General features: G+C 43.7%; 1 protein-coding gene across 3 annotated transcripts; it reads left to right on the top strand.

Annotated features, from left to right (window-relative positions):
• Positions 1 to 20: 20 nt before the first annotated feature.
• Positions 21 to 21,993, top strand: LOC108939414 (solute carrier family 41 member 1). 3 transcript variants are annotated; one of them, XM_018760742.2, is made up of 11 exons: positions 21 to 215; positions 2,641 to 2,955; positions 10,433 to 10,540; positions 11,045 to 11,116; positions 12,132 to 12,276; positions 13,058 to 13,204; positions 14,690 to 14,834; positions 16,246 to 16,325; positions 18,741 to 18,875; positions 18,983 to 19,131; positions 20,468 to 21,993. In XM_018760742.2, exons 2-11 carry the CDS (start codon positions 2,662 to 2,664, stop codon positions 20,639 to 20,641), a joined length of 1,449 nt encoding a protein of 482 aa, XP_018616258.1. In that variant the 5' UTR covers positions 21 to 215; positions 2,641 to 2,661; the 3' UTR covers positions 20,642 to 21,993. The 3 variants fall into 3 exon arrangements, with proteins under 3 accessions (XP_018616258.1, XP_029102158.1, XP_018616259.1); XM_029246325.1 differs by lacking the exon at positions 21 to 215 and adding an exon at positions 770 to 1,052; XM_018760743.2 differs by lacking the exons at positions 21 to 215; positions 2,641 to 2,955 and adding an exon at positions 7,353 to 8,796.
• The last annotated feature ends 24 nt before the right edge of the window (positions 21,994 to 22,017 follow it).

The following is a 22,017-nucleotide window of genomic DNA, read 5'->3' as shown; positions in this document are numbered from 1 at the left end:
GCACATGGTGTGGTGCATTGTGTCAGGGTGTGGGCCATGTGCACCTCAGTTCATTAACCTTAGAGTTAATGACCTTTTTATACAGTACGGTAATTCTTATTGTATTAGTTCAGGATAAGTATGGTAGAAGAGCCCTAAACACACTGTACCACCTACTGGCCCTTAGTTACCTTTACCTGTGCTAGGCTTGCACAGTAATTATCGGTACTTTTGATGTAAGTACACTGCTCTTTTCTGGCCTTTCTTAAAAGATATTTTGTATAATAGTTTTACATTTAAATTTATTCATTTAGCAGATGACGTTTTTCTCCAAAGCAACGTGCTCCAGAAAAATAGTATGAGTTCATTACATCACAGAAATAAGACTTGGATGCAGACGAGTGATTCTAAAACAATTTGTTACATTGCACCAGATGATAAACCAACGAATGTATAATTTCACGAGTAGCTAAAGTAAAGGTTTATCCTGTTAATGAAAAAAAAAAAAATCATTATCGTTTAGTTTCTGAACATAAATATTATGTACACATTAACATGCACTAAGAGATGGGGTTTTTATATAGCATCTATAATAATGTTTCGGAATGCTCTTCAGTTAATTTATTATTCGTTGTAATGTATTTTAACGTCTCCGACGAGCTACTGCTAACGAGTTAGCCGCGTCGTTACAAACACTCTCGGTAGTGAGACGGACCCCGGCGCGCTCGCGCTAAGCCGACGGACCAATAGGAGCGCGGGACGCTTCCTGGACACCAACGACACGCCTCTGCCGACCTGACGAGCCGCTGTAATGGCCGCGCCTTGCGCTCGCTCAGCTCCCGTGCGCGCGTTTGTGGGCTCGTAGCGTCTGCTTTTCCAGACGCCTCTATCTAGATGTTCCCGGGTGTCGGAAGCGGCCGCGACGCTGCAGTGGACGGCGGGGAGCGCGTACACGGGTCTCCGTGGGTGATGGGAACAGGGGCCGTTCGCCATGTCCGCCCGCTAGTTGACTGAGAACAGAGGCTGCAGGAGCCCCGGACTCTCAGGACCGCGCGAAGTGGCTCGCAGAGGAGGTAAAGGCGGAGGAGCCGCCACCTCTGCGCGGGCGCGCGCGCGCCCACATGCCATCCTCGCGCTGCGCGGCTTCCATTTTGCATGCGCCGAGCCGCAAACGCGTAGCGCCGTTCACGCGTTCACTCCGTCGTCGTTTCCCGTTACAAGCCTTGGGTTCTGGATAAACGGAAGTGGCTGAACTGTATGTGAAGATGCGCCCGTGAGCAGCCAATCATGAGGACACACCCCAGCTTCCACTGTATAAATCACTCACCATCATTTTGAGCATTTCTCTGGAGGTGCCTCATGAATTTAGTACTACTCACGTAACTACTAATGAATAAACTCATTTCATAACGTACCTCGTAGTGGAACAGCTATCAGGAGGAACATCGCAGTGAGACCCGATAGATAAGACATAAGTGGAAAACCTGGTGCTGGTTTTAAGACGTAATGAAACCTTACGACCAAATTATGCACAGATTAACATAGACTATGATAAAGCTCGTGCGCGACGACGTGGACGTGGAACCACCCGGCTCCACGTTGAAGCCCTAGAAGGGGGCGTGGCCGAGAAAGCCGCAGAAAGGCGCGCGCTTGACCACGATAAAGTATTATTATTACTATTTTAAACCATATCGTACCATGATGAACAGGTGAAATATTAATCAACCGCAAAAGCAGTCTCGTAGTTTAAAATCAGTGTAGTTTTGATCCAAAGCATGCATTAAAAAGTGCGTCTTTAAAATGAACAGCAGCTCGGTTGTTCACGTCAGAAATGTTGCTGAAGCGGACTGTGTGTCGCCAGTTTCCACAGGTCTGGCGCTAAGCATCGTTATTAGCTGGCATCCAAACTATACATACTTAAAATAAAATTTAAAAAAATGCGTGAATTTTCCTATGAAAATTATACTTAGGATGTTGTTCACAGTCTGGTGGCAGAGTGCGCAGAGGACACAAGGCAGCACTGGGCTAGAAGTTGTTTTACAACTATTACTATTCAGCAATACCTTTTATAATCATATTTACCTTGGGTTTGGGTCAAATGGACCATGAAGAACATGTTGAATAACTTTTGGAAGAGAAAAATATTGAAATATTTGAACGTGACCCAAAAATTTCAAAGTGTCAAAAATTGCAAACACATTTTCATAGAAGACTGACATAAACACTGGGCCGAACTAAGCGTTTGTGTCACGCACCCTTCTTTGTACACTAAATATCTACAACCGCGTTTCTCTGGTTTATTAAAGTCCACGTTTTAGAAACTGATTATGTGACATATACTTTTGAAATGACGCATTACTAAATACTAACTTGCAGCAGTTTTGCTTGGCCAGTTTGCGATGCGGTCAGAGTCAATGATTTTGATGTTGAAGTCGGTTTGCACCAAAAACTGTTCCCAGAATAATCGGCACTGTGTTTGTCTTTCTCTCCAAGTATTTTTTGACATATTATCCATTTATTTGTCAAATAATTGTATGAATTCAGAAACGGGGATATGTTTGGACGTATATTTTTCTTCCATGTGGGTTCTGTGGTTGCCCATGTTGCTCTAACGGTGTGTCTGTTTTTCTGTTTTCCGTGTTATCTTTACCGTGGCCACAGAAGAGGCGTTCTGCAGCTAGCATGCCGGGAGAAGAGGTGCGCCAGCGGAAGGGAGGAGGACGGTCTAAAAAGTCCAGGTCGAAGGGAAAGGGTCGGCAAAGCGGTAGCGCCAGTCTGGATGGCCAGGATGTGCCGCTGTGCCCCCAGCCGCCTCCAGCTGCATCCCAAAAGAAGATGGCGGAAGAGAAGGCCAGAACGGCTGTGGCCAAAGTCGACGAGGAGTCCTCTATAGCCATCTGTCTCCAAGTGCTCTTCCCCTACCTGCTGGCTGGGATGGGCATGGTGATGGCAGGCATGGTCCTGGACAGTGTGCAGGTTAGGGCAAAGAATCGAGCTTCCCCTCTAGTTGTATGTTGCCATGGCGCTTCTGTCTGATCAGTAGCGTTGTGTTATATTTACATTATTTACATTTATTCATTTAGCAGATGCTTTTCTCCAAAGCAACATACATCTCTGAGAACAGTACAAAAAATGCACCACACCCAGCTGAAGGAGAGATTTGGATGCAGACACTGATTCTTGAGTACAGTCAGTTTGTCACATACCACCACGTAAACCAGTATACTTTACACTAGTAGCTGCATATATTTTTTTAAAAAAACCATTACATAGTACACACAGTTTTTGGAGCACATAGGAGAGCGTGGGGGGAGAAGCGAGTCCGAAAGAGGTGAGTTTTGAGACCCTGCTTGAATGTTCAGAGAGATTGAGTAGTTCTGAGAGAACCGAAAACCTTTGTTCTTTTGATTTTGGACCTCTTATGTATGTGATACCAAGCAGTTCTCTCCAAGAGGTGGAGGACAATGGAGAGAGGACCTGTTGATGGTTATGTAGGCTGTAGCCAGTTTTGAATTTGATATTGGCAGGGAGGATCCTGTGGGTTTTATGCCGGATGTATCAGCAGGGCCTGGTTGTAGCTTCGATATGTTAACAGAAGGACAGACTTGAGTTGATCGTTTACTCCCAGGCTCTTAGCCAGTTAAGTAGGTGAAATGAGCGAGTTATCCAGTTTGACAGAGTTCTTGACAGGAGAGCGGATGAGCTGGGAGCTGGAGGATCTCTTTTGGTGAGGTTCAGTTGTAGGTGGTGATCAGACATCTAGGCAGAGATGTCCAAGAGGCAGGAGGCGATTCGTGGGGAAATGTCTGTAGCTCCAGAGGGAAAGAGAGGAAGAGGTGGGGTTCATCAGTCCAGCAGTGGTAAGAGAATCCTTGGGTGTGATTGTTGTTCATCATTGTTAACTTGTTACTTTACTTGAGATTGGAGGGCCACTAGGAGATGTTCTTCTGACACCATATGCTCTTGGTCAGAGTGAGTGGCTCTATTGGTGCTGGGCACTCTTCCTTTCGTCTTTACACATTAGTCTTCCATCTATACTGACAAGTTGATAAAATGTTTTATTTTTTCTTTTGCATTTTGTCTCAGATTTCTGCAGAAAGACAGAACATTCCTCCTTTTGTTTTGCGTTGATCGTTTTATTGCCTTTCGAGCTGCAGAGAGGAACTTGAAGACTTTTCAATTTGACGTGTGACCAGTTTTTTTTTTAAATTTTTTTTTTTATAGTGCTACTTTTTCAGCGTGTCCCAAACCTATATTGCAGTGTCTAATTCTTCTGGTGACAGTAATTCATTACAGTGTTTTAAAGGTAAAATAGATGGCTTGAAAGGGTAAGATTAATGGGCATGTGGTTTAATATCTTAAATATCTTTTTTTGGTCAGGAATTACCCACTTTGCCCATTTAAATATCTTTATGTAGTGTTCATAGGCATCGGTCTCTGTTCCATCTGTGTGAGGATTTACTAATATAGGTGACCTGCAGAGGCCTACTAAAAATACATTTAGCTGATGACTTAAGATGTAACCAGCTGGCTCCACCATCTTCGAAATGGATGCGCATGGCATTTTAAAAGCACATTGAAATTTTTTTTTAATAAAGCCTCCATTCTGTTCACTTTTTTTAAGGGAGCAGACTGCATGGAGGTTATTAAGACCTTAGGCTAAGTCCACAGCCTGTCAGGGCACTGCCTTCTGTATTTCGCTGTCCTGACGTTTGTCTTATCTTGGGAAGGGAGGGGAGTGAGGATCTCACTGGTCCCCTGGCTGATAGAGGCTGGTGTCATGTATCATTGCCAGCAAGTTTCCTGTTACTGTGTTCCTGTTGGCGGTGTCAAGGCATGACGCAGTGGCCATGTCCTGTGGCCTTGTGTAGCTGTGCATGGTAGTGTGGCAGCTTCATTATTTCCATTAGATTGACCATTTTTAATAAGCTGTTATCATATGATCAAAAAAGAGATTTTTAATGGCATAGCGCAATTTTTAAGATGTAAAATTGGCTTCATGTAGCCAAAGTTTAACATCTGTATTGTCGACGTTTGTCATATCTAGTGGTGTGGGCGTGTACGTGGAGCAGTGATCCAGCAAATGTTTTGCAGTTTGTTGCTACTCTCTGCATGGCCATCCAGGGCTGTCTGCTAGTCCCATTTTGTTCATGTGTACCCTGAATCGGCTTTGCCCGGTGCATAATCAGTTTAAACACTCCCAGCAGTGTCAGTGTAGCTGGCTTCCAGGCGGTTCAGAGGATGGCACTGGGATAAATCTGTGTCGCCATGAGTTGCCAGTCTTTCTCCATTTCTTTTGCCACTCAGCTTGTGGCCAGGTTTTCGGTGATGCGTTATCGTTGTTGTCAAGTAGTTGTATCACGTATTGATGGAATGGTTTTTGAGATTTCAGATGGAGTTGCTTTTGTTAGCCAGAGGTAATTGCGGTAATGCTTACAATAGACAATTCGTGAAATATTCATGTTTTTGGGCACTTTCTGATGCAGATAGATGGCTTTCTGGACTCCTGCTGTCTGGTCAGCAAGTGGCGAAGAAGTGCAAATAGTGAGGGCTTGCAGGTCCCAGTACAGCGTTGACCCTGGGACTGCGAGCACTAGCCACAGTCAGGGGGAAGAGAGACAGCTCACAGCAGACAGGACAGATCCCAATATGGACAGCAGAGTATTCTGAAGAAATATCAAGTCCAGATTTAAATGTTCTGATGGAAGAGGTGTCCCTTACAGTAGTATGTTGCACAGTTTGGGGCTCTGTAACTGGAGGATTTGCTTCCTCCCTCTGATTCTTTGATTCTAGGTCCTACAGGTAATCCAATGTCCTGCGATAGAAGAGAGTGCCATGTCCACAATAATAACATTGGATAAACTCTTCATCTCATCTGATGAGCTCTGTGTCTCTGTGGGTTTCCTTTGTGTGCTCTGTAGTTTCCTCCCGCAGTCCAAACACATACAGTTGAGGTGAACTGCTGATACGAAATTGCCCGTAGTGTGTGGATGGGTGACTGAGAGTCTGGCTGCCCTGCAATGGACTGGTGTCCTGTCCAGGGTGTATCCCCCAGCCTTGCGCCCAGTGATTCCTGGATAGGCTTCAGACCGCTACGACCTGCATGTAAAGAACTTATCTTTGTTATTTTGTCGACACACTAAAACTTCTGTAACTTATATTTTAAAAGATTTTATTTTTCAATTTTTACCACAGGAAAAAACTGGGACCATAATTTGCTAGTATTGATAAATATATGTATTTTTCAGCAGCAGATGAGTGAAAATAATTTTATTCCTTTATTAGCTGCCCTGATAGTGGCATAAAAAGAGGGAACAGTACTGTTTCCAGCAACAAACCCTGATGAGCAACAACACTAACTTTGAGGAACAGCTGCTAGCGATTCAGTTCACTTTATTAAGTAAAAAAGTAAAGTAAATAAGTGCTCTTCTCACACAGTGACACCGAACGCTCAACAACGACATATGACAGATAGTTGGTTATACATTAAATTACTACAATAGCCGTGCAATTACACAATGTAACAGAAATGTAATCATGCGTTTTCCATTCAGTTTTTTTAGAACATATTTTTGGTGTTAGTACTGTATATCAGTTTTTAGAAAATATTCCACATTCTTAAAATTAGCAAATTTTGCCAAATTTTAGCTCTGGGTTCCAAGCCTGAATATTCCGGTACTTTTTAGGACCTGATGATTTGTAGAATGTTTTGGTACTTTCTAGAATGTTCTGGTGCCTTCTAGAATCTTCGAATGGCTGAAAAAATACCAAACTAAAACTGACACTCTAGAAGAGCTAGTGGTATTTTTGTAATCAGTAAATTTTTACTAACCATAATCAATGCAAAAATCGTTTAAAAATGTAGTTGCGTTGCATTATTAAAGCTGTAAGTAAGTTTATTGGCCACAGAGGAAAGGAGCAAAAAACTCTCAGCCAAAAGGCAAGAGAGAAAAAAAATTCTCTCGGGGTCTAAGGGCCAGTGGCTGCTCACCCCTCCTGGGCAAATCTATCGGACTATCGATCAGTTTTTATGCTTTACACATGATGCAAACTCATTTCAACTCCAGCACTCAGGTGAGAGGAGCATGATGTGCTGTATCAGACTGGTTGCACTAAGCTCTAGAAGGATTACCTTAGTAGAAACACCTGCATCAGAACGTAACAGTATGTCATCAGTATCCATAGCACAGCTTTTTTTTGCTTTGGCCACTATAAAAACAAGGCTGTCATTTTTTGTTTGTTCTGTACCAGCCAAAAGTTTGAGTACACTTGCTGGAAAGTGGTTTTTTTTTTTTTTTTTTCCTTTTTCTCAAGGCATTATGTGAACAAATTTGATCAGGAAATGAGCTTCCATGAGTGGTTTTTCTGCCAAGATCTATGGGCTTCCCAAGTGTACTGGTGCTTTGTGTAGTGCACATCAAAATATTTTTGTAGTTGTGAGGTTGTTACATGCTTGCCTGAATTTTTATATTCCACACTGTATAATGTGTGTAATGCTCCACATGTCTTAATGTTACACTGTATTGTGTGTGGGTAATAGTTGTGAGTGCTTCTCTTTGTATGCAAAAAGTATATGTGTCCATCTTCTACCACAGCACTGGTCCCTGTGACAGAGTAACAGAGTACCACCCAGTAGCGAACCCCATCCAGAGGTGCCTTAGTGCTGAATCATGGCCCGAGTCACAAACACCTTCCCGCTTGTCTGCGTGCCTGCCACGCTGATGGGTTGTGAATCACAGAGGAGGGTCCCTTAATAAGCCCCCAGGTTTTGTGCTGCACCACACATATGTGTCCAGGTCCCCTCTGGGGCTTCTGCCAAGCCTGCTGATAACGGTGAGCGACTGAGAGTGTGAGCAGAACGGGCTTAATGGGGAGGGGGGGTTAGCGAGGGAGAGAGAAAGAGAGAGACTGAAAGCAGACAGCATGAAAAAGCATTAGGGTGATGAGACTTGCCCTGTGGACTGAGCTCTTACAAGAAACAAGGAAGAAAGGACATAAAGGAGAGGAGGATCCCGGTCTTCACAGTCGGGGCGTGTTTCAAGGCCACAATGCACCTGTTGCCTTAAGAAGCGCGGGTTAGAAAGAAAAAGACAGTCACGGCAAGACAAGTGGTAGCTGGGGGCTCCCGCTAACTCTTCGGGAAAGACCTCCAATGTGCACAGCTGCGACCTGAAGGACAGCACTCTGGTGGATCCCTGTCAGTGTTATCCTGCCAGGATCCAACCAGAGCACCACGGATTTCCTCTGGACCGACCCAGGAGCCACAGTGTGAGCGCAGAGCAGGAGGACTGGACCATAAGCACAAGTTCTCCATCTTCCACAGGAGGGTTCAAGAGTGTGGTCGTCTGTGTGTCTGAGGTCACAGCTCTAACAGAGGACGGGTGACTTTGTGGTACAGCGCACTCATTTGCTCCCCACTTCTGCACAGTGCGCCAAATACCCAGGATAAATGATACTTTATAAGTTCCACACAGCCTTTGCAGGCTTCTTTCACTGCTTTTGTGTTTGTTGATGTTTCAGTAACCTTTGTGTTTAGTAGGGAGAGAGGCCTTGTGGAGGTGTGCTGGTTGGAGTAGAGCGCCCCCTTCAGGCTGCACCCAGGTGGGGATGGGCTAAGCAGCCATGGTGGTCACACAGCTGGAGCTGGAGTTGTGCTACCGGGGCCAAAAGCTGCGGGGCTTCACCTGCAAGCTGAAGCGCTTCGCCAACGGCTTCGTGCCTGAGGGCTCCTGGCTCATCGGCGCCCAGGTGCTGCTACCGTACCTGGTGGCCGGACTGGGCACAGTGGTAGCAGGCATCCTTATGGACATGGTGCAAGTATGGCCTATGTGTGTGGGTGATCCTCATTGTGTCTGTGTCTACTTGCTAGTAGGCCAATATTAGATTCTTTATTAGTATTTAATGTAACTGCTACATCTGCCTGTAGAGTGACTTTGTCTCCAAACATTACTGCTATACTCATTTGACTTTGCAGAGCTAATATAAGTACTTTGACTTAACAGCAACAGCACTTGCTGTTAATTCTTAATTACAAGGAGGCTTGTTCTAGGAGAATGTCTTTTCTGTGTGTTGTGCAAAAACACCAACGGTAATGTCCTCTAACACTCTGCAGTGTAACTTTAATTCACAGGAATAGTGTAAAGTGACCTTTAAGATGAAGCGAGGAATGTGTTAAAGCTAGAAGTGTAAATGACACTGTGCTGAAGATCTGCTTTGTTTCTTGCTTTTGAAATTGGTGTAGGCAGCGGGTAGTTTAGTGCTTAGAGCTCCCACCTTGCACTGAAAGGACCAAGGTTCAAATCCCATGTTCTGCTGTAGCACTTTTGATCAAGGTACTTGCCTGAGTTGATACAGTAAAAATTGCGCAGCTGCGTAAATGAGTAAATCAGTGTAAGTAGTTATGCATTATAAGTTGCTGTGGAGAAAGGTGTCTGGTAAATACATAAAAGTGTTTGAAATGCAAATGGTTTCAAGTGTTTCCGAGGTTCCTGCCCGTCTTCTGTAGTTGCAATTACGATAAATAGAAACAAAATGGGAAACAAAGGTGTGGTCACCTGTATTTTACGACGTGTATCAGTGGGAAAGAATGACCATATCTAAACGTTACCATGTTTGCCCAAGTTGTTCAAATCAGTCCAACAGATGTCACCTTGTCATTGGTATGTTTGTATCGAAGGGCTCAAGGTGTGTGTCTGCGAGTGGGGAGGGCTGCAGTGGAGGGGGCTCTCATTACTTTGTAAGCGGGAGTCTTCAGGGACGACTACTGGAAGTGTTGTGAGGTGAGAGAAGATGAGCTGTAGGTAGAAGCCAGCATGTCCAGCCTGGGGGAGGGAAGAGGGGGGGGCCTATAACCCTCTTCACCTTCTCAGCCTTCACAGGGGCACAAAGTGACAGCCCAGAGTGAACGTGTTCAGCCAGGGCTAATGCTTAATAGCTGCTAAATATAGCCCCCCCATACTCAACGACAGCCATCTTATCTGTGTACATACCGCAGTACTTATTTTCAGAGACTAGCCATGGGAAATGTCTCAGGCACCTCTTTTGACAAGGCAGCATGGAGTCTGTCATTCAGCACAGAGGTTCGCTGATTGCTCTCTTTCTCTCCTGCTAAAGCAGAAATCATGGAAAACTGCCGTGTGTGGTCCCTGCCTTTTTGTCAGCATTAGTTTATTTGATGAATCATGTGTTCTCTTTTATGGTTGATATATTCACTTGCAATATTGCATTCCTGAGATCGGTCAGTGTCTGATTCTCCATGGTTCCTTACATTATGTGTACTCATGCACATTTGAACATTAGTTAGGTCTTATGCATCTTTGAAAAGCGCAAATACCGTATGGTATGTTACAATAGTGTACCTGTTCTCACATCTAATGTCTTTTACAACGAAATACACTCCATGTTGCCAGTAGGCCCCTTGCTTGTGTCCACAGTGTGTTGTGCTTTTTTCCAGCACTGGGAAGTGTTTAAGAAGATCACAGAGGTGTTCATCCTGGTACCAGCCCTGGTGGGCCTCAAAGGCAACCTGGAGATGACCCTTGCCTCCCGATTGTCCACAGCAGTGAGTATTAATAACCATCAGATCTGTTTTCATTTATTGTTTTTCTACTCTTATTACGGTATGTTAGCGGGTACTGTTTCATTGTCCTTTATTTTAATATATTTCTTTACCCTGTATAGGTGCTCAAACCACAGCAGCACTGAAATGACTGACAGTCACATTCTGACTCCAGTTTACAATGTATTGGTGACAGTGAAGTGCATAAAATGTACTGTAATGTGAGCAGGAAGAGCTTGGGTCATTCTGATTATAGCTTCTGTCAGTGCTATTAAAATGCATTGACTAAACAAAAAGCCTGGCTTTTTCTCTTCAGGTGTCAGGCTGCCTCACATCCATCTTTTACAGTCTGTTTCTTGTTAATCTGCTGCAGTATCTCCCCAGTGAATTCTGTATTTATTCTGCTGCTCCACCATTATGTTCACAGCGACAGGTAACTGCACTAATGCTCTTGAACAGACAGTAAAATCTGTGTGGCTTCCCTCTCGCCCTCTCTCTGTCTCTCAGGCCAACACTGGCCGGCTGGATGAGCCCAAGCAGCAATGGACGATGGTGTGCAGCAATCTGGCTCTCATTCAGGTGTGTTACATCTCTGGCAAATGTCAGCATGATGGACAATACTCATGCAGGGTTTCCTTTTCCCCCTGGATGGAGAGGAGGGTTTAGTTGGCTCTGTCATTTTTGTGAATCACTCTTGACACAACAGATCCATATGTAGAGTGAAGGATATTACAGCTGAGTAAAAGTGCAGTTATTTACTGGCCACTAGACTTGGACACAGAAGTGGGCATTGGCGGTACACTTACCCCCCATTAGTCCTAATTGGTTCCTGAAATTGGGCCAAATATCGAGAATCTGTATAATTAAATTACTCCTTCCTTTATCCCTATCCTGGGTGTGTCCCCCTCCCCCTTCAGCCTTGTGCCCTGTGTTGCCGGGTTGGGCTCCGGTTCATCACGACCCCACTCGGGACAAGCGCTTTCAGCCAGTGTATGTGTCTTTCCTTTATTTCTTATGAAAAAGAATTCCTTTTTGTTGTAAACCCATCCCGAGTTCACTCCAAAGTCACCTATAATGATGCTTAATGTCAAGAAAAAAGTTGAGAATGAAGAACAATAATATATAACGGAAATTTAAAAAAATGAGGATTTCTTAAAGCAAACATTGTGTGATAGTGTGAGTGCACTTGCTTCAGCAAGACGAAGGCTATATATGACATTTAAATTACTAAATACTTTGAAAATTGAAGCACAATGGCGTGAAGCAGAGGACGTAGGCAAGACCATTGTGTGCCACAAAGTGACTGATGGCGTCGGGTACATTTTTCCTACTGTGCAGTGCGTCTCACAGTCTGTCTCACTCAGCCATTTGGCAGTTTTCAAATGCACTCTCAGGTTCTTGCATTAGACAGAATGATGCAGAGCAGATAAATGAAATTGTACATTGATTAATAAGTGCTATTAATAATCCCAGACTGGGTAAATGAAAAATTAGATATCAGTAGACTGAAAAACGGGATGAGTAAATAGACAATGATGGGGGCCTAAACTTTTAAGCTTGAGGTAGGAGTGCATGTTTGGACATCCTTGCACAGGTCCAGGCCACGGTGGTGGGTTTCCTGGCTGCCCTGGCTGCCGTTGGCCTGGGCGCGGTCTCCAGGGGAGGGGTGGAACTCGACCAGGCGGCTGTGCTGTGCGCCAGCAGCATGACCACTGCTTTTGTGGCAGCTCTGTCTCTGGGTAAGCTTTCAGCATTTTCCTCTCCACGGTGTGTGCTGCTTTGATGTTTTTGTGGCTCTGAGTAATAGAGCATAAACAGAGAATGTTGTAAGAATTAATGAAAATAATTGCTCATCTTTTGAAACAGGTTTGTAAGCATGGTGAGCTGGATGTATGTGGGTGCTTGTTTAAATCTCCATTCCTGTGTAATTAGCAAGGAAATTCTGCGTTTAAAAAATAATCAAGTATATTTCTAGCAGCTATTTCAACAAATTATTGAAAAATAATTAAATGAAAAATAATTGCAAACAAATTGGATGATGGATGTGTAGCATATAATTACAAGTTTTATAATTCACACTTATTGTATTCTTAATTAGAGGGGGCGCGGTGGCGCAGTGGGTTGGACCGGGTCCTGCTCTCCAGTGGGTCTGGGGTTCGAGTCCCGCTTGGGGTGCCTTGCGATGGACTGGCGTCCCGTCCTGGGTGTGTCCCCTCCCCCTCTGGCCTTACGCCCTGTGTTGCCGGGTAGGCTCCGGTTTCCCGTGACCCTGTATGGGACAAGCGGTTCAGAAAATGTGTGTGTGTATTCTTAATTATGTGAATTTAGAATATGTCGCTGAAGAATGATAAATTCTGTTCAGTTTGTTTTCTTTAATAAGACATCACATCAGTTCTGGGGTCTTCGTCATGACTTCAAAGCCAGTAGCCTTCAGTATCTGTGTTTATGTGCTCTTTGGAGTCACCCGGGGACCTCCATACAGGTCTCAAGCCTCACCTTCTCTCCTCTGTCCTCCTGCAGGCCTGGTGATGATTGGCGTGATAATTGGATCCAGGAAGGTGGGCATAAACCCAGACAACGTGGCCACGCCTATTGCTGCCAGTCTGGGAGACCTCATCACCCTGTCGCTCTTGGCTGGGGTTAGCAGTACGCTCTTTGAGTATATTGGTACGTTCTCACTTGGCTCAAATTTGTTCTGTTGGTTTTACCGCCTTGGTGCCTTGGGTACATGGCTGTAAATATTCCTGGGTACTGGAACGTTTGTAAAAGTGGTTAATGTTTTTGGTGCCGTTAGGGTGTCTCTGTGAAGAATCTGTGCCATGGGAAACTCAGTTCCTGTGTTCTACACACTTCCTGGGAAGTCTGGGAAATTCTAACATGATACAGTGTGGGAAAAGTGCTATTAAGTCAAAGTCCACTCACGGTTACCACTCACCTGGTTTTCATGGTAAGGGATGGTGTGGAAATGGTTTACTGTAATGATCTTACATGCGTGTCATTGGACTGTGAGCACGGAGAGAACATACAAACTGCACACAGAGCTGGACTTAAACCCACGGCCAAACTCACAGCCCAGCAGTTATGAGGCAGCAATGCAGGCCTCTGCACCACCGTGCTAACATGGTGAGTACCACAAAATTTTTGATAAATCAGATATTTAAAATGAATTTAGTAAATCCCTTATAATTTTCATATCACGTCAGACAGTTTGCTGTAGAGCTAAATTTAGGTTTTGCACCATAATGGACAAACAGAATAACTGTAATAAGAAGTTTTATTGTGTGACACCAATATTCACCTACTGCCAGGAAAAAAAACGCATAACAGTTGTAAACAGGTAGCAGTTAATGTAACGGCACAGAAACGGTAACCATTTTTAATGGTTCTTACATCTCTTTTATTTATTAGAATTATGATGGAGTAGTGGTATCAGTAGGAACAGATAAGATTAGGAGGAGGCGTTGTGGCAGCACTTGAAGGTATTTGAAAACCAAAGAGAAAGAACAGTAAATTGTTTCTATTTTCTGAATTATTTCACTACATGAAAGTTTTAAAAGCTTATTTTAAAGTCTGTCTGTGTCCTGGTATGTTTCTGTTTTTGTGTTTTTGGACCTCTAGCAGTTTCGTAGGAATGGTAGTTAGACGGCTGAGCCAGCAGATGTCGGGATGAGCCCAGAGCTTTAGAATCCAAACTGGTAGATGGTTGTTTTTACTATGCTGTTGCAGTACATAGCGTTTAAAAATGAAAACTTCAAGTATTTCCATGCCATTGTAGAGCAGTAGAGAGCTGGGTCATAGTAGTGGGTCATTATGGAGCTGTGCGTGTGTGTGTGTGTGTGTGTGTGTGTGCTGCTGCCACATCACCTTTGGTGTCTTCATATGGGTCCAAAAGTGATTGTCTGAAATGTAAAATCCTCAAGGCAGTAAATGTGATGGACAGACATTGTTTCTGTAGTACCCTTGAGCAAGATACTTTCCCTCAATTGCTTCAGTAAAATTACCCAGCTGTATAAACGAGTAAATAATTGTAATTAACTTAACACTGTAAGTTGCTTTGGGGAGAAGCGTCAGCTAAATGAATACTTGTAAGCCATCAAAATTGTCTGAACTCTGTTGATAATTGCATGCGTGCCCATGTTTCCCTTATTGCAGATATCTGGTACCTTTCCCCTCTGGTGTGTGGACTCTTCCTGGTGCTCATCCCGCTGTGGGTGGTCATCGCCCGCCGTAGCCCACCGATCCGGGAGGTGCTGAGGTCCGGATGGCAGCCGGTTATCATCGCCATGTCCATCAGCAGGTACCCGAGTGGCTCTGCACACTCACACTTGATCAGCCCATAGCTCTGTTTGAAAGCACATCACATTGTATCTCAGTAAACTTTGTCCTTGGAGGATATATTACTACACAGGGTGGTACACTACTCTGTAGCACACTGAATTTCAGTACACAATGATAAACTGTGCTGTAACCCCCTGTAAGTGCAAATTATTCCATATAACCTATGTACTGTTCAACACATTGCTTTAATGTACAGCATTGTACCATGTTATACCAAAATATACCTTAATATGCCATACATTATCTTAATATACTTTGCTACTTTAACATGCTGTATCACAATACATGTCAACACCATGATATCCCTGCAGACAACATTGTGTTACACTGCAGCCAAATTAATTATTTTAACTAATGGTTCAGGTGTATACCAGAGAACAGCACATTATTTTTTATTCATTTATTTATTTTTATGTATTCCTTTAACTTCCACCTCTCACAAATTGCCTTACAAATGCTTTACCTGTTTATATAGCTGGGTAACTTTTATTGTATTTTTTCAAGGGAAACACCTCAAGGGCATTGGCAGGGGAGATGAGATTATTTACATTGTTATTACAGCAATACTTGTTACCTTTTTTCTAGCACAGCCATAAAGAGCAGTACAACACAAAACACAATTACAGGAACAACAATATTCCTCGGAGCGACTAGCGTGCCTTAAAGAAGACTGTGGATCTCAGACAAACACATCATCGTGTACCATAGTGGGCAGTGTAGAACACTGTAGTTCACACTGTGCCATGTGTTCTTCATGCCTCTTTTTGATGTGTTTTTTTACTCTGGAGGAGTGTTGTTTCTATCCAATAAAATTCTGTCCGTGGAATGACTGCTCTACTATAGCAAGATGGCAAATACATGTGTGTTGAAATATTCATGTTGTGTATGTTGCTTCTTGATAGATAAAAGCTGTGCTCATTGGACACTAGTCAGTTATTGTACTTTGACGTGGTGTTGAGTCTGCGCCCAGTCCAGATTTACAAATGGCTGAGTCAGTTTTATTTATTTACTCTAGCCTTGTTCCAGTCCAGTGTTGTCTGATAGGACTGTCTTGGGTTTGAATTTTAGCGTAGACAAGTCGGGTGTGAAACTTTGGTCTCATGAAAGCATCTGCTCTGAGTCTTACACGAGCTCACATTATGAAAGAGTTTTTCTGTGGTAAAGGTTCTGTAATAACATCTCGGGGTGCTGAGCCTTGCTTAAGGGGACAACGGATCCATAAGACGCTGGCTCTGCTGTAATCATGTCATATTGAGTAAGGCAAGAGTTGTTGACAGTCTTGTCTGCTGCCACAATGACATGCCAATGAGCGTGACCTTTGGCTGTGAGTGCGTGAACCACTTACGTAACGAATGATCCTCTGTCCCCAGCATTGGTGGCCTGATTCTGGACAAGACAGTGAGCAACCCAAAGTTCGAGGGCATGGCTGTCTTCACCCCTGTCATCAACGGTAGGTGGACGTGGCCTCTTACTCTGACAGTAGGAAACTGGTATGTCCTTCACCAAGTATCCATTGTTCATTCTGATGTCGAATCCTCTCTTTAGAGTTTTCCAATGCTAATGCGGGGAGAACGTGCAAACTCCACACAGACTGAACTGTGATCACACCTGTGCTTCTCACCCATTCTACATCATTTTGGACAAAACCTTCATCCTATTAAATAATGTATTTTTTTAAAAGCTGCATAGATAGCTAAATCACTGTAAGAAGTCTGACATTGTAAGTCACTTTGAAGAAAGCATTGGCTAAATGAATTAATGTAAATGTAATAATAATTCAATTTAGTTTATTCACTAAGGTGACACAGAGTGCCGAATAAAGTTCCAGGGAAAGATATCAAGTAACAGCAGTTGTAGTTATGATTATTAGGAAATGTCAACTGGCAACTGAGGAGAGGAAAATAAAAAAAAAAAATCACATAACCAAAAAAGTACCTTTTTCTCTGTATTTTCAATAGTAACAATAATAATAAAAACAAGAGTTAAATATCAGTGCTGTGAGCCTCCTGACTAATACCACTGACTTCTGCTGTACTACCTTGCATGTAGTTGTTTTCACATTGTGATCCAATTAAGAGACCAACTGGGGGCAAATAAAATTAATTTCTAAAATAAACTTCAGCTTCTGTATTTATGGATTTTTGTGTTGATTAAGGCTTTAAAGGCCCTGTGACTTTGACCCATGTATTACAGAGCACACATCTGTCAAAGTGTTAACAGAGAAAACCACATAATATTTCTGGGAAAAGCCACATTCTCTCCCTTCATCGGCTCGCTCAAGGGTTGACCGCGGTAAACAGTTGTTTTTGTTGGCGTCCAGATGCTCCGCTATTTTAATTTGAGTCAGATGCGTTTCAAACGAAGCCGGTCAGCGCAGCTCTGTTTGATTTTGTTAGCCGTCATTCTCGCTGGAATCAATGCGAGTTTTTCTGATGTCTATTAAGGTCACGGATTTGAGGGAATGGAGGAAGATGAGAACATGTTCCGCTCTGCTCATATTTGAATTTTACTGGAGCAAGATGTTATTTCATATGCTTGGCGGTCTCTCCGCAGAGTGCTGGAAGGAAGTGCGGACGAACCATGCATTCGCAATAGGGGTGACAGACCTCCAGCAACGCTGCAGTAGAGCGTAGATGTTTGTGAAGGTTTATGTGAGGTGCCACAAGTAAACAGGTGTGTGCTGTACAAAGCGGGGGTTGTGTTGTTACGCATTACTCTGGCTGAAGCACCTTGTCTGCGTTGGCACAGACTCCTTAGGCCAGCAGAGCAGGAGCAGACAATGAGAGCGAGTCGGGGCATCGCACAGCGACAGCTCCAAAAAGAAAGAAGTGATGGGATTTGTCACTAGGGGCTGCGTGCCTTGAATGTTGAGCGTGCCTCCTGGTTCGGATTTCGAAATCTCTGCGACCCCTTGCTTCGCTTCCTGTCCAGCTTGCCAGCCTTTCGGGGGAGGAACCGGGGGGGCCGGCGGGAGTGCCTGACTCACTGGTCTAGCTGCACCACTCTTACATCAGGGTGCACAAGTTAGGCCAAGGCATTCATTCCATCTTTTGCTCCTAAGAAAGATTATGAATTTTTGGAATTAATCTTTTTTCACAAAATCTGAGGTTCTTTGGCATCTCAATGATGAGGCACAATAAATGGTGAAAAAGGGGTTTTATTACTGTTCTGAAGACTTTCACCAGGTGTTATCCATCACTGATTAACACACACATGTGAGGATCGTACAGCCATGCTTATGTTAATGTGCCTGTGTGTTTCCTGCATGTCTCTCTTCCATCATTTAATGCAGCCTGAAGTTTACTTGTCAAAACAACAACCATGCAAGGTCCTCCAGCATCAAACCACAGCTCAGCGGTGCTTCGTATTCTAATGTGCATTTGACAGTGATGTACATAAGAATGGAAAGAATATAAGAGGCAAAGGAATAATATGGTGAAGAGTGTGTAGTAGGTCAATTAGATTAAATAAGAGTAAATGGTAAAAATAAAGTAAGTACTCCAACACAGTGTACATCCAGTTTGTCGTGTTTGGTTTTTCATATCAACCTGTACAGTTTTAATATTTGCTCTGCACATCTGTGCACTCAAACTTTTAGCAGAAGCAGGTCTCTGCATCGCTTCAGTCACCTCAGAGTCTTCCAGAGAGCCAAAAATATGGAACACATGGTTTATTCCTTATTCCTCTAGAGGAAACCAATTCCCTTCCTTTTCGATTCTGGAGACGTCAGGTGTTGCTACCTTTTTGGTTACACAGCATGAATGAGTGAATACCGGACTAAACTAGTGTATTTGTGAATGCGATTAAAATGTCATGTGTTGTGAGCGATGTCCTACTGTTCTTCCTTTTTCTTGGCTCCTCCCAGGCGTGGGGGGGAATCTGGTGGCGATCCAGGCTAGCCGCATCTCCACGTACCTGCACTTCTGGAGCATGCCAGGGGTGCTGCCCTATAAGATGAGGCAGCATTGGCCTAACCCCTGCGTGACCTTCTTCACAGCAGGTAACCACGAAAGTGTTGCACTTCAAACTGCTCAACTATCCTTCAGAGAGGAACTGCCTGAGAATTGTCATAGGCTGATGCTGGCCCCTCCTCTGCACATTTCTCAGGTGTCAACTCCAAGTCGGCCAGGGTGCTGTTCCTACTGGTGGTCCCGGGCCACCTGCTGTTCCTCTATGCCATCCACTTTCTACAGGGTGGTCACATAGACATCAACCTGACCTTCATCTCCTGCTACCTGTGTGCTGCTCTGCTCCAGGTGTGTAGAGGGGCTACGAGTGTGGTGAGCAGAGGGGGTACACTCTTTTTAGATCTGGCCACAGTTGGCTGGGGGGCGTTGGGTCAGGATTAAAAAAAATGCTACGGTGATTATTAATAATGATATGTGGATTTTAAGTTTGTAAATGGAGAGCGAAGTCTTTAGGTTATCATGGTTCTGTCCCAGTAACATGTATAGTAGTGTACTCAGTCCACAGGTAACAGGTTCCCCATGTGACAAAAAACTGCTTCCTACTTCCTGTCACATGTAGGCCAGTTGATTCAACCCTTGATTCAGGTAAAATCTAACATCACAACTGGAATAGTAGATTCATTACCATTATCAATCATTAATTAATTCTGCTGACACTTTTCTCTAAAGTGACTTACAATGTTAAGCTACTTACAGTGACTAACACATTCAGACAGCAGGGTAATTTTACTGGAGCAGTTCAGGGTAAGTACCTTGATCAAGGGTACTTTAGCAGGAACGGGAATCAAACCTTTGTTAGTCATGCAGCTCTCATAGCGCAGTGTCCGTTAGTGAAAGACATAGTAGTCAGAGCTCTTGTGAACTTTTTCTGTACAACATAAAGTGTTAGCAAAACAATTATAGGGTCTGTCTGGGGTGAACCTTAGTGGAACCCTAGTTTTCCCAGATAGACTCTGGAGCTGTGTGACCCTGAATTGAACAAGCAGTTAATCATAATGAATGAATGAATATCTTTAAAAGGCAAGGCACACATATACATTTTTTTATATATAAAGTAAAATATATTTGTCATGGATAAAAATACCTTGTATTTAATTTTAGATGAGCTATCATCCAGGAACCAGTAATTTTTTTTCTGCCATAAAAATAATGGTAATTCTACCCCTGACACAGAGGGAATTTTCCAAACGGGTGATTTCACAGAGAAAATTAACCCTGTTACATGAGGAACAGCTGTGTTCACATTTGACATGACAGTGATGTTAGGGTCACTCATGAGTTCTCAACTTACAAGAATTTAAATATTTTCGATGAAGCAATCCATGAACTTAGTTTATTCAGCTGGAGAAACAACTTTTTTTTTTTTTTTTTTTTTAATTCAGCTGATACACTTAATCAGCAGTGTGACTCTTGGTTCAGTGACAGCAGGGATCATGTGTGGTTTGGCACCAGCACGCGCTCATTCTGTCTGAGGGGGCCAGGTTCTGTACAGTACAGAACAGCACAGTAGGTCTCTTTCCAGGAGCATCATTCTCTTGACTTTATATAACTTTCAAACCTTGTGTCCTGTTTTCTCTGTTTGTGACCACAGTAACAGTGACATGGGCTCTCACTGTGTGTCCAGGTCGGCATCCTGCTGTACGTGGCGGATCTGATTGTGCGCCTGATGTGGCGGCGAGGACTGGACCCTGACAACTTCTCCATCCCATACCTGACAGCTCTCGGGGACTTGCTGGGCACGGGCCTCCTGGCTCTGTGCTTCCACGCAGTCGCACTCATGGATGCCACAGGTTTCTGAGGCTCTTTGACCACTGCCGTTCCGTCTGTTTCCCATCACATCAGTAGGAGGGCTGGTCGGCTTTGTGGCGGATTGCCCCTCCAACCGTGCAGGCCTCTTCATAGAGCTAATCTTGCTCATGAGCGTCATACAGCCTTTAAACCTGCTCTCGTTTCCGCTGCTCACCAGCCGTTTTGGAGTTCACATTTCATGTGGCTCCTTGCTGCAATGGTGTGGAATGGGCAGACAGGGGCTTTGTATTAACCAGTTGTGAATGTTGATCTTTAATTTAACTTGCCATATAGTTTTAAATGTGTGCCACACACAGGGACTTGTTTCTTCATTGCGCTTTATGGGGTTGGATCAAATCCTCAGCGGGATTTAAGGTTAAATCATCATTGTCTCCTGGTTCTCTGAACCTGGTGCCCCTGAAGACCGCATCTGCATCGTGTTTTGCTCTCTGTGCTTCTTTTCTAAGAAGGCGTCTGTGGCGGATGCTTTGTAGATGAAGTTGCTAAAATGTAGCCAGACTAAACTGGAAGGTCGGAATGACCCGGAAAGGAAGTGCTGACGGACGTAAGAGAACCAGACTCACTCTGGACACTGATCTCCACAGTGCTGTGAGAGGAGCTCCCAGGCTTTGCTCAGTCCTCATTCACAGCACGTTTTAGTCCGAAATTTGGTCGTTGACTTCAGACAATGTACATAATGGCACCGCTCCCACAGGATTTGAAATGTCTTTTCCTGACAACCTTTCTAAGTACTAAACCAACTGTACCTTAGTGTAGTCTTTCTTGAATCAGTTTTCCTTGTTGTGAGCTATACTTTATCAATGCTTTTCTGCTCTGCGTCACCTGAGGTTAAGGAATAGTTGCCCTTAGGCTTGTGTGGCTTTTGGTGTCCAGCTTAATGCTGCCATGTCTTTATTCTGTATCTGGGGTCCCACACCCTGGTCCAGGTGGTCTGTTGCATACATTGTATTTACTAGTAAGTTTTAACTGCACACAAGTGCTTCAGCTTACAGGCTCAGTGATGAAAAGAAGACTGATTGAGCTGTTTTGGGGACTCCAGTGCTACCTGAATGCTTATTTAATGCGGTACAACTGCGTACACGGACCAGTATTGGGGACCTCTGAATTGAAGCATTTTCTGTCAAAAAATTGGAGTAGATAAGGTATTCACTACCTCTCTTGCCCTCCCTTAGTTGTTATAATTCAAAGTCTGTTTACGTGCAATTATACAGAGTTGTAGTGAGGAGGTGAAAAATAACAGTGGCCTGTTGTGTTTGTCAGAATAATGCATTTAATTTGTTTTGTTTGTGACATATTTCTGTAATCATTTATTGGAATAAAATTTGGGATGGTGGATCAAAATTATGTCTGTATTTCAGCTGTGAT

The sequence above is a fragment of the Scleropages formosus genome, chromosome 19 (assembly GCF_900964775.1).
Source record: "Scleropages formosus chromosome 19, fSclFor1.1, whole genome shotgun sequence".
Classification (NCBI taxonomy): Eukaryota; Metazoa; Chordata; class Actinopteri; order Osteoglossiformes; family Osteoglossidae; genus Scleropages; species Scleropages formosus.
This window is presented reverse-complemented; position numbering and strand designations above follow the sequence as displayed.

What these genes read in the sequence shown, in the direction of transcription:
- LOC108939414 (XM_018760742.2), top strand. Translation starts at nt 2,662, where the DNA reads ATGCCGGGAGAAGAGGTGCGCCAGCGGAAGGGAGGAGGACGGTCTAAA. An exon ending in GCAATCTGGCTCTCATTCAG is followed by an intron (nt 11,117 to 12,131) that starts GTGTGTTACATC and finishes ATCCTTGCACAG; the next exon opens with GTCCAGGCCACGGTGGTGGG. An exon ending in ATCGCCATGTCCATCAGCAG is followed by an intron (nt 14,835 to 16,245) that starts GTACCCGAGTGG and finishes CTCTGTCCCCAG; the next exon opens with CATTGGTGGCCTGATTCTGG.